This window comes from Palaemon carinicauda, chromosome 4 (genome assembly GCF_036898095.1).
Source record: "Palaemon carinicauda isolate YSFRI2023 chromosome 4, ASM3689809v2, whole genome shotgun sequence".
In the NCBI taxonomy this organism is placed as follows: Eukaryota; Metazoa; Arthropoda; class Malacostraca; order Decapoda; family Palaemonidae; genus Palaemon; species Palaemon carinicauda.
In genome coordinates, this window is record NC_090728.1 from 33,050,570 (window position 1) to 33,063,566 (window position 12,997).

General features: G+C 43.0%; 1 protein-coding gene across 1 annotated transcript in view; it reads left to right on the forward strand.

Annotated features, from left to right (window-relative positions):
- The window catches only part of LOC137639362 (serine-rich adhesin for platelets-like), an 81,516-nt gene that overhangs the window by 17,614 nt on the left and 50,905 nt on the right, over positions 1–12,997 (forward strand). The window contains exon 3 of the mRNA XM_068371637.1: positions 1,483–2,672. Coding sequence (XP_068227738.1) covers positions 1,483–2,672 — 1,190 coding nt within the window. The remainder of the gene's footprint in view (positions 1–1,482; positions 2,673–12,997) is intronic.

Sequence of the window (12,997 nt, forward strand, 5' to 3'; positions counted from 1 at the left end):
TGAGAGTGGGGCTGAGACAGGGATGTGTGATGTCGCCGTGGTTGTTTAACTTGTATGTTGATGGAGTGGTGAGAGAGGTGAATGCTCAAGTGCTTGGACGAGGATTGAAACTGGTAGACGAGAATGACCATGAATGGGAGGTAAATCAGTTGTTGTTTGCGGATGATAGTGTACTGGTTGCAGACGCGGAAGAGAAGCTTGGCCGATCAGTGACAGAATTTGGAAGGGTGTGTGAGAGAAGGAAGTTGAGAGTTAATGTGGGTAAGAGTAAGGTTATGAGATGTACAAGAAGGGAAGGTGGTGCGAGGTTGAATTTCATGTTGAATGGAGAGTTACTTGAGGAGGTGGATCAGTTTAAGTACTTGGGGTCTGTTGTTGCAGAAAATGGTGGAGTGGAAGCAGATGTACATCAGAGAGTGAATGAAGGATGGAAAGTGTTGGGGGCAGTTAAGGGAGTAGTAAAAAATAGAGGGTTGGGCATGGATGTAAAGAGAGTTTTATATGAGAAAGTGATTGTACCAACTGTGATGTATGGATCGGAGTTGTGGGGAATGAAAGTGACGGAGAGACAGAAATTGAATGTGTTTGAGATGAAGTGTCTAAGGAGTATGGCTGGTGTATTTTGAGTAGATAGGTTTAGGAACGAAGTAGTGAGGGTGAGAACGGGTGTAAGAAATGAGTTAGCAGCTAGAGGTGGTTTGGCTATGTTGAGAGAATGGAAAATTGCTGTCTGCTAAAGAAGGTGATGAATGCAAGAGTTGATGGGAGAAGTAGAAGAGGAAGGCCAAGGTTTGGGTTGATGGATGGAGTGAAGGAGGCTCTGGGTGATAGGAGGATAGATGTGAGAGAGGCAAGAGAGTGTGCTAGAAATAGGAATGAATGGCGAGCGATTGTGACGCAGTTCCGGTAGGCCCTGCTGCTTCCTCCAGTGCCTTGGATGACCGCGGAGGTAGCAGCTGTAGGGGATTCAGTGTTATGAAGCTTCATCTGTGGTGGATAACAGGGGAGTGTGGGCTGTGGCACCCTAGCAGTACCAGCCGAACTCGGTTGAATCCCTTGTCAGGCTAGAAGGAACGTAGAGAGGAGAGGTCCCCTTTTTTGTTTCATTTGTTTGATGTCGGCTACCCCCAAAAATTGAGGGAAGTGACTTGGTATATGTATGTAATATTAGTAATTCCATCTTTTTAAATGTGCATTCAATTTAATAGGTGTTTGGTAAAGTACTCAGTTAACCCCCTTAGCTTTTGCTATAAGAATACAGTAATTAGATATTATGAAAAAGGGGAATGACAGTTTCCTTTTAGAAAGGATAATTTTTTATCATTATTCTTATGTTATTCGACAAAATCACATTTGTGACTAACCTGTACAACACGTCAGTTGTTGATATTGGAAACATTTAGACTTTTTTGAGAAGTAATAAAGTCTTTGATTTCTTTTGTAGTTCAGAGGTATCTTGATACAGTATTTATTCTTTTTCAGGATAGAGGAATCCGATTGTGCTTCATCGCCACTTGGCAAACCTAATACTAGTTCTCTGAATGTAGACAAAAGCAACTGCTCTAAAGAAGGTTTTATTTTAAATAAAACTGATGTATCATCAGAGAACTCTAAGTCTCCTAAAAAAGAAAAACGAATAAAGAGAAAACAGAAAACCAAAGATGATGAGAAAAAGTTAGGAGATCAGTTGATTGAAGAGTTTTCTCAGTTTCAGTCGTCTCGTCCAGACAGAGTAAGTGAAAGTGAAGGAAGCACTGAATGTGAAAAGTCAGATGTTTCAGTTGCTGGGGAGGAGATTTGTGGTGCAAGCAGTCCAGAAAATGTGTCATCTCCTGTAACTAAGACTGTAAGCTCTCCAGCTTCTGAAAAAACTGAAAATGTATCAGTAAAACACTCTAATGATAACCAGAGCATCAATAATTCTCCTAAAGGATCTCATAAAGAATCTGTGACTGAAAATGTTACCACTGAAGCAGTGTGTGATGATGGTGTTGGCTCAACATGCGAAGATCCCCCAAGGATTAGTGAAAATATTGGACATACAGATTCAGTTCCAGATTGTGGTAAGCAGCCTAATGATGTAAGTCCTCAGATTCCTTTCTCTACAAATGAGTCATTTAATGATGATTTTGAGAATTTACCAACGACAGATGCTAGTGAAAATAATTCTCAATTACTTGCCCCAAGTGCTCCCCTTACCATCAAGAGTTCCACAATTCCAGGCCTTACAGGTTCAAGTACATTTAATGTTTACAGTGATAACCAACATCCTGTAGAAAATAATGATTCTTACACAATAACAAACCTTGAGCGAGTAGACTCTCATGGGTATGTTGCTAATGAAGAAATCTACCAGGATTATTCGTTTCCACATAACGTGAATAATGATGGGTCAGCCCTTTATGTTCATGAGGCCAGTGAAACTTGGAGACCAGTTGTCAGTAACTCTGAGGACATAAGGAATGACTGTTCAAAAGGAGCTCAACCTCTTATCCACAGAAGAGATGGTATCTGTATTAATGATCAGCTGGTCGATACAGGTCCAATGGTTCAACAAGGAGTCCAGGTGTCAACAACCCCAAGTAAGAATACAACCACTATTTTATTGCCTCCTGTACGTCACAATGAAGTTGATAGTGGCTGTGTCATATCCATAGGAGTTGGAGATCTCAGTGAGTACTTCTGTAGTTTTTTCGGGTCTCATATATAAATGTATCGAAGTTGAATACTACAGTACTGTTCTCTTGCTTGAGATTATAGATTTTAAAAATAAGGGTTCTCTGTGTTTTCGGTTATATATTGTTTTTAGAAAAATTTTGTTGTCATATATTGTTTTTAGAAGAATTTTGTTGTCATTTTTTCTTGTTAAAAAGGAATCTTGTAGAAATACAGAATTTTTATGATGAAACTTTTTGTTACTATACTCACCTGATGTTCATATTGCTGCTGAATGTTCACTGCTTTACAGAGTTGAGTTCCTCTTTATTTACTTTAGATCCTACAGCTAAACCCTTACTGTTCCTCATCCATAGTCACTCTCCTCGACATCTAGATTGTGAGGCAGAAAATCAGTCCCCTGGTGGTTACCAGAAATTCAGGTGTTATATAGATTGACAAGAATTGCTTTAACAAGATGCCGCAGAAATCGCACTGAAGAGAATATTGTAACTTACAAGAAAGGTAGAGTACAATTTTGACAAGCAATTAAAGTAGCTTGGAGTCAGTCATGGTCATCTTTTGTTTCTTCACTGAATAAAAGAACCCCACTTTCTGCCGTTTGGAGGGAAGTTCATAAAATAACTGGCAAATATACTCCATATTCTCCACCTGTGTCAAAAAGTAATGATCAATATACAGTATTACTAATTCTTTGGAAGTTAGTAATTCACTAGCTAATCATTTTGAAGGAGTATCCCAAAAGTCAGAAGACTCTCCAGGCTATTATATACAGATGTAAAAAAGAACAAAAGACTCCACTTCACATCAAATGAAGAGGATGCATACAGTACAACCTTTCATTTACAGAGAAAGAATTTGACGGCCCTATCATCATTCAATGAGACAGGCCCAGGTCTAGACAAAGTTCCTTATACAATAATTAAGTACGTGTGTAATAACACTAAACTTTTTATCCAGTATTAACAGAATATGGCGAGACGTTACTTTCATAACGGTTCGGGAACTGGCCATTATTTTAAAGTTTTTGCTATTACCACTTCAGGTAATATAGTAAAATTTCTACAATTTTTGGGGTTTATACCAACAAACCAAAGCTACATATTGAATACAGCCCAACTGCACACTGGATTGTGCTTGTCCATTAGAACTGTAATTTGTGACATCATTAGATCTTTTACCATTATAAAACCTCTTTTTAGAGCTTGCTTGTCCTTCAGATTTCTTGCAAAACCCTGTATGTACCTGTTGAGAATTAAATTTTTGCCTTTTTATAAGTCAGGACTTTGTTTCTTTTGGCTCTTGCTTTGGCCAGAAGGCACTTTTGGCAATACAGTAGTTGGCTTTTATAATAGGGAAGCATTTTTTTCACTTTTCCCAAGTTTAGGGCTTAGATTGACTATCAGAGTTAGACATAACTGCATTAATAGAAATCAGTCTTGGAAGATTTGATAGGTGGTGACTTGGAAGAGAATATCATATAAGGGTGTTCAAAGTCCATTATCAGAGAGCCTCTAGCATGCAAGGTTCAGTGAAAAATCTTTATTGCAATACTGTATTAGAATTCTAACTCATCTCTGGTCAGAGAATGCCATGTCCCTTGGAAATCACTTATCACTGGGCACTACAGTATTATTTTTTAAATATTTAACTTAGCCGGTGAATATATAATAGCTGAGCCTCCGGCGGCTCGACAGAAAAACACAAAAACTCGCGAGCGATCGCTATGAAGGTTGCGGGTGTGCCCATTAGCGCCAACTATCGGCCAGATACCGCATATACATGTAAATAGCTCCAATTCTTCTCTGTCGGTCTGATCGACAAGACGTACCATTACTCGCTGTTAACCTGGAGTTTTTCAACAGTCTTGGTGAAGTACTTCCTTTTGGTTTGAGCTTTCGCAGTGCAGGTGTTTTATCTTCAACTTAAATCTTGAACTTTTTTTTGGATAGATTTAATTGTTGATGACTTTGGATTGTTTTTTGGACTTTCTTTGACTTTTCAAAATGGCCGACCCTTCCCTTAGTACGGAAGTGTGTTTTAGGCTTTTAGCAATTATCTTATCACGTTATAAATTGTTGTTGTTAATTATAGATTTTCCTCTATATATTTTATATCTCACCCGCCTTTATTAGGCCTCTTCGATTAGCTTTCCATTTATGATAAACATCAAGATAAATTTTAATGATTTGTTTATATGCGGCCTTACCTATTCCTCCCCTAATCCGAGAGTAGGCGGTCCTAACTTGGAAACCGAAGTTAAACAACGTTGAGCCCTTTCAATCGTAAATAACTTTTACAGAGCAAATGATTTAAAACTTATTAAATGAATATTTTTTAGTAGATATTTTATGAAAGATTTTCTTTGAATAGTCTTCGTGCTGTTTCAAAGATGAACTAACGTTTGGTTTATTTATGCTACGCAGTTTGCGCTCTATTGTTACGATAGAGAGAGAGAGAATCACGGTTTCACTTTGCAGAAAGAGTAAATCGATTCTGACGTTTTGTTCATTCTTCTTTCAAACTGAAATGTTTTAAATACTAATTTAAAGGAACTTGTTAATTTTCAATTTCTTAGTCCTTTCAGTTTTTTCCTTTGGTCAAATAACCTGTTTATTGACGAAAGGTGAGTGGGCTTTTCTCTTCGGTGTGAAATCAAGAGAGAGAGAGAGAGAGAGAGAGAGAGAGAGACGGAGAGAGAGAGAGGAAGAGAGAACGTTCTGATCTTTATTCTCGTCCCAAGCGAGTAACGTTGTTCTCGAGTCAGTTTTTTACTCTCGTCCCAAGTCTCTGTACGGGGAGAAAGGATAAAACGTTTTTAGTTTTTATTCTCGTCCCAAGGCACTGTACGATGAGAGATTGAAAACGTAGTTTTGAATGAACTAGTGTTTAGTCTCCTCCCCAGTCACTGATCCTTTTATCTTTATATATTACCGTTTTATTCGATATATATGTTTACTGTTTTTTGCTTGTATTAATGTGCTTACATTATACGACTTATTTCGCAATTATAACCTTTTGATGTAGGGTAGAATTGCGTGCTTCAGGTAGAAATCAGTTTTTATTCATGCCTAATGTGAATTATTGAAAAATTCGATTTCAGTGAAGTAAGTGCAAAACAGAAAATCGTAGTGATAAAGTGATAATTGCGCAAAGTGTTATCAGTGTTGCGACAGAGGGTTCGTCTGTTCGTGCCTGTCGTTCGCCTAGTCCGAGACCTCTTGCAAGCTCCCATACCCCAGGGAGAAGTAATGTCGTAGGACTTATGGGTTCGAGAGGCTTTAACCAACGAACAAACGTTCCCTCTATGGTTTCAGGCGTGTCTCGTCAAGACCGCCCCTACCATAAGACGAGCGAGACGGTTTTCTCCTCGTCATCCGAAGGTTTATCGCGTAAGAAACCGTGGAGCAAGGTTTCGAGACCCTTAAAGCGAAAGTCAGTCCCTTCAGGACAGGTCCAGCGTCCTGGTTGTAGCCATTGGGACAGCTCTGACCCTGTGCAGTCATCGGAAGACTGCTCGACGCCTAAACAGAAGCGTAACACAGGCTCCGAGAGTCTTATTGTAGGCAAGGTTTTGCATTCACAGACGTTACCCTCGTCTCTTACCGCACCCATTCCCGTTGATCCTAAATGGGTTGTACTGCAAGACATGCAGAATAAGCTTGCCTCTCTTATGAAGGACTATTCTGCTGAGCAGGTTCATGATGATCCTCGCCGCTTAGCTGATCGAGATCCTGGCCGTCAGCCGCCCAAACGAGCCTTTGCTCGTCCTGTTGACGTTGACGTTACAAAGTCACGTCAATCACGTTTTGTAGAGCCTCACTCGATACAGTCCCGTGTTGACTCTCAGCCGCTTGTGGACGTTCAGCCGCTGCCGCTTGCTCTTGTTGACGTTCAGGACGGTCGCCAACCAGCGAAGTTGACTTGTTTTGACGTTGAGCGTCAAGCACCGCAGTCAAGAGTTGTTTTGACTGCTCAGTCTAGGCAGTCAAGGCAGTCTCGAGTTGACGTCGAGCGTCCTCCCGCACCTGTTGTTGCTGGTCAGTCCTTTAAGCAGTTACATGACATAGCGTCCTTGACTGCTACTGTTGCTCCTTTGCGTGTGGACTCTGCTTGTCAAGCATTGCCACCACGGCAGGTCTCTCCCTTGCTTGAGACTCGGCAATTGTCGGACAAGGTTCCTTCAGATGAGGAAGTTGCTGATCCCCCTCCTACTGATATTCCCTTGGGGACTCTGTCAGACGGAGAGGAGCCTAAAGCTGCTCAGCCCTCTATGGACTTTAAATAAATCATGCTGATTTTTAAGGATCTTTGTCCGGATCTTTTTGTAACTGCTGCTCCTCGTTCGCCTAAACGTCAGAGTTTACACTAGGCCTAGCTACTTCGAAGCCGTTGTTTTCTAAGCTAGTGCTCTCTCGCTCTTCTAAGAGAGCTTTACGTTTGGTAGGCGACTGGTTGATCACCAGGAGGAGTTTGGGGGAGACAGCCTTTGCTTTCCCTCCTTTTAAACTGGCTTATAGAGCGAGAGTCTGGTATGACACGGGAGAAGTTCTCGGCTTGGGAGTTCCTGCCTCTGCCCAGATAGACTTCTCAAACCTCATAGACTCTCCCTGGCGCCTGGCCATGAGACGCTCCAAGATTTTATGGTCGGCTTCAGAGCTAGACCATCTCCTGTTAGGAGTGTTTTCGAGCGTTTGAAGTTTTGCTGTACAATTATGTCATGCATAAACAAGGCTATCAGGGATGGCTCCAATAATCTGACAGCCACGTTCTCTGCAGGAACAAGACTATCAGGGATGGCTCCAATTATCTGGCAGCCACGTTCACTGCAGGAGTAAGTAAGAGGCAAGTGCGCTCAATGTGTTCATTGTCAAGACAAACTTCACGATGAAGTCTACCAGGCTGTCTTGACAGCATTAATGGAAGGCGACTGGATGGTCTCTCTCGACCTTCAGGATGCATACTTCCACATTCCTATACACCCGGATTCCCAACCGTTTCTGAGGTTTGTTTACAGGAATGTGGGGTACCAGTTTCGAGCCCTGTGCTTTGGCCTCAGTCCTGCTCCTCTCGTGTTTACGAGGCTCATGAGGAATGTGGCAAAATTCCTCCATCTATCGGGAATCCGAGCCTCCCTGTACTTGGACGACTGGCTTCTCAGAGCATCGTCCAGTCATCGCTGTCTGCAGGATCTACATTGGACGTTGAGTCTGGCCAGGGAGTTGGGACTTTTGGTTATCCTAGAAAAGTCCCAACTGATCCCATCCCAGACTATTCTATATTTGGGGATGGAGATTCGCAGTCCATTTTTCCAGGCTTTTCCGTCTGCCACCCAAATAGAACAAGCCCTGCTCAAAGTCCAACTAATGCTGAAAAGAGAACTTTTGTTCAGTCAGGAGTTGGAAGAGTCTCGTAGGGACTCTCTCATCCCTGGAGCAGTTTGTCTCGCTAGGGAGACTACACCTTCGGCCTCTCCAGTTCAATCTAGCCTCTCACTGGAACAAGGACAAGACGTTAGAGACGGTATCAATCCCAGTCTCCGAACCAGTAAAGGCATACCTGAAATGGTGGGACAGCAATATCAGTCTGAGAGAGGGACTATCCCTAGCAGTCAAGAACCCAAACCACGTGTTGTTCTCAGACGCGTCGGATTTGGGTTGGGGTGCGACCCTGGACGGTCGGGAATGCTCGGGTCTGTGGACCTCAAGTCAGAAGAGCATGCACATCAACGGCAAGGAGCTATTAGCAGTCCACTTGGCCTTGATGAAATTCGAAAGCTTTCTTCGAAACAAAGTGGTAGAGGTCAACTCAGACAACACCACAGCTTTGGCGTACATCTCCAAGCAAGGAGGCACACACTCCCTCACGCTGTACGAGATCGCAAGGGACCTTTTCATATGGTCAAGAAATCGAGGCATCTCCCTGTTGACGAGATTCATCCAGGGGGACTTGAACGTCTTGGCAGACTGTCTCAGTCGGAGGGGTCAGGTGGTACCCACGGAATGGACCCTCCACAAAGACGTGGGCAAGAGTCTTTGGGCGACTTGGGGTCAACCCACCATAGACCTCTTTGCCACCTCGTTGACCAAAAGGTTACCAATCTATTGCTCACCAGTCCCAGATCCAGAAGCAATCCACATAGACGCGTTTCTACTGGATTGGTCTCATCTGGACTTATATGCATTCCCACCATTCAAGATAGTCAACAAGGTACTGCAGAAGTTCGCCTCTCACGAAGGGACAAGGTTGACGTTGGTTGCTCCCCTCTGGCCCGCGAGAGAGTGGTTCACCGAGGTACTTCAATGGCTGGTAGACATTCCAAGAAGTCTTCCTCTAAGGGTAGATCTCTTACGTCAGCCCCACGTAAAGAATGTTCATCAAAGCCTCCCCGCGCTTCGTCTGACTGCCTTCAGACTATCGAGAGACTCTCAAGAGCTCGAGGCTTTTCGAAGTAGGCAGCCAGTGCGATTGCGAGAGCTAGAAGAGCTTCTACCATCAGATTATACCAGTCGAAGTGGGAAGTCTTTCGAGACTGGTGCAAGTGAGCATCTGTGTCCTCTTCCAGTACCTCTGTAGCCCAAATCGGAGATTTTCTTTTACATCTGAGAAATGTTCGCTCCCTCTCAGCTCCCACGATTAAGGGCTACAGGAGCATGTTGGCTTCGGTCTTTCGTCATAGAGGCTTAGATCTTTCCAACAATAAAGATCTCCAAGATCTCCTTAAGTCTTTCGAGACCTCTAAGGAACGTCGTTTGGCAACTCCTGGATGGAACTTAGACGTGGTCCTAAGGTTCCTCATGTCAGACAGGTTTGAGCCATTACATTCAGCCTCCCTGAAGGATCTCACCCTCAAGACGCTTTTCCTAGTGTGCTTGGCTTCGGCTAAAAGGGTCAGTGAAATTCATGCCTTCAGTAAGAACATCGGCTTTTCTACAGAAAAAGCCACATGTTCACTTCAACTTGGTTTCCTGGCCAAAAATGAACTGCCTTCTCGTCCTTGGCCTAAGTCTTTTGATATACCTTGCCTGTCAGAGATCGTAGGCAACGAACTTGAAAGAGTGCTGTGTCCAGTTAGAGCTCTTAAGTTCTACTTTGCTCTTACTAAGTCCTTACGAGGTGGATCTGAGGCATTATGGTGCTCAGTTAAGAAACCATCATTGCCTATGTCAAAGAATGCTTTGTCATATTTTATCAGATTTTTAATACGAGAGGCTCATTCTCACTTGAATGAAAAAGACCGATGCTTGCTTAAGGTTAAGACGCACGAAGTAAGAGCTATAGCAACTTCCGTGGCCTTTAAGCAAAATAGATCTCTGCAAAGTATTATGGACGCGACCGTTTGGAGAAGCAAGTCGGTATTCGCGTCATTTTACTTAAAAGATGTCCAGACTCTTTACGAGGACTGCTACACACTGGGTCCATTCGTTACAGCGAGTGCAGTAGTGGGTAAGGGTTCTACCACTACATTCCCTTAATTCCAATATCCTTTTAATCTGCTCTTGAAATGTTTTTTAATTGGGTTGTACGGAAGGCTAAGAAGCCTTTCGCATCCTTTTTTGATTTGGCGGGTGGTCATATGTCATTTCTTGAGAGCGCCCAGATTAGGGGTTTGATGAGGTCCTGTTGTATGGGTTGCAGCCCTTGATACTTCAGCTCCTGGGAGTCTTTCAGCATCCTAAGAGGATCGCTGGGCTTCGTGAGGAAGACAGACTAACAAGGCAGAGTAATCGTCTAAGTCAACTTCCTTACCAGGTACCTATATATATTTGGGTTTTGTTATGATATAACTGTCAAAAACTCTAAGCATATACGCTGTAAACTTAATTAACTCTGGTCTCTACCCACCACCATGGGTGTGAATCAGCTATTATATATTCACCGGCTAAGTTAAATATTTAAAAATGATATTTTAATTATAAAATAAATTTTTGAATATACTTACCCGGTGAATATATAAATTAAAGGCCCCCCCTTCCTCCCCGATAGAGACCCAGCGGGATGAGAAGAATTGGAGCTATTTACATGTATATGCGGTATCTGGCCGATAGTTGGCGCTAGTGGGCACACCCGCAACCTTCATAGCGATCGCTCGCGAGTTTTTGTGTTTTTCTGTCGAGCCGCCGGAGGCTCAGCTATCATATATTCACCGGGTAAGTATATTCAAAAATTTATTTTATAATTAAAATATCATATTATTATTATTATTATTATTATTATTATTATTACTTGCTAAGCTACAACCCTAGTTGGAAAAGCAGGATGCTATAAGCCCAGGGGCTCCAACAAGGAAAATAGCCCAGTGAGGAAAGGAAATAAGGAAAAATCAAATAGTAACAACATTAAAATAAAACTACACAAAATTCTGGTCGGTTGGGAAGAGTTACCAGTAACTCCTAAGAAAGTAGTTCTAGGTAAGTATGTTAGGAAAAATACAAATTACTTAAAAATTTGTGATTTTTGCCTACTCTTCGTGTAAGTCAGAGGACAGTTAAATTTCAGTAGAAATTTTTCTGAAGAAAAAGAGCTTAATGCTTCCTAAAAGCAGTACATATCTCTATTAATATAGCATTAAATTTAAAAAAATGGTTTTTGTGTTACTTGTCCCTGGCACCTCCATACTTTCAGATGGAGATTTGTTGTTTCTTAATCCTTTGCATCCCACAAGATATATTCTGCCTCTTAGTATTTCTATTCCCTTAAGCCACATTTGATATATTTTATATCCAGTAATTTTCTATCTCTTATTACTAATGCATATGGAAATTTTACAAAATATGTAAAATTGTATATTACTGGGAAGTAAATTTGTTTAGCTTTACAATTAAAAATCTTTAAATTCTTAGTGCTAATAGATTTTGTGCAAAATCAAGTAAGGTACAGTAATCTGAACAGGACTACTCAGATAGTGGGCTCCTAGTGTCTTGGAATCATCTTGTATCCAACAAAGTATTAACTTTTTGAGGTCCCCGACTGTGGTTATGCTCGCAACGGCCCTGAACTTCAGGCTTCCTCTCGACCGTTCCCCAGTCCCGGAACACCAGGCCCTCAAACAAGATGTATTCCAAGATCGGTGGAGCGGCCTAGAGGTGTGCTTTTTTTTTCCCTCTTTCTTTATGGTGAGAAAGTCTTCAACCAAGTCAGGATAAGCAAGATCTTATCAATGACTTCAATAGCTTCGCTATGGCATCCCGCACAATGGTTCCCGGACCTTCTGCAGCTCCCGACAGAGTTCCGAGGGGTCTTCCTCCACGACATGATCTTCCAAGCCGCCACATGCTAACACTATCCCAAGCTGTAGCTTTGCTTCTACTTCACGCCTGGGATGGTCCTACACCACCTCTCTCAGAGAGGCCTCTTGCAACGAGTTGCGGAAAAGATGTCTAGGCACCTCAGACACTTTTCAGCGTCGATCTTCCAGGCGAAGTGTTCAGTCCTTTTTGGACTGATGTCGTGGAAGGGGATACTCTCCCATCGATGCCTTTTCTTATGCAAGTTTGAGATAACTTGTGGTGAGACAGATTGGTTCAGGAGAGGCCCTGGCACTTAGGAACACTCCTATTAGAGCTACAACTTCTCTCTTTCCACCAGAGGAAGTTCGGGCCGCGCGGGATAAATGGCCCCTTGACTTGAAGGACTCCATTATCCACCAGGCACAGGCTGTGAGTTTCAAGGGACCTGGTCCCGCGAAACCGTCCGCAGCCATGCCGAGTCAGGCCAAGCCCACGGGAAGTAGCAAGAGTACTACTGGTCGTGCTCCTGCTGCTCCTTTGCAGCCGAGACCTGCTCCTGTTTAGAAGGATTCTGCCCCCCAAACAGACCTTTCAGCATCCCTCGGGAGCTCCTCCACGTCAAGGAAAGAATAGGGGCAAGCAAGGGAAAGAGGAATGCCGAGATTGGCATTCCCCTTCCCATGCTGCCGAGGGTAGGGGATGCCTATCGCACCATTGGCCGATGTGGCAGCACCTCGGGGTCGAGGAATGGGTAGTGTCGACCCTTCGCAAAGGGTACAAGCTCCCATTCGTGCTTCATCCACCCCCCCCCTATCCTCCACTCCAATAGCGTTCCACACACACGCTCCAACATCCTTGAAGGCTTTGGCCTTGGAGGCGGAGGTCCAGGAAATGTTGGAGAATGATGCGCTAGAAGTCATACACGATTAGTCACCAGGAGGTTGGAGACCGATCATCGACCTTTTGCCATTGAACAAGTTGGTTCAGCAAACTGCGTTCAAGATGCTAACAGTTCGCACTGTGCTGTTAGCCATCAGGCAATACGACTGTATGTTTTGTATAGACTTGAAGGACGCGTACTTTCAAGTACC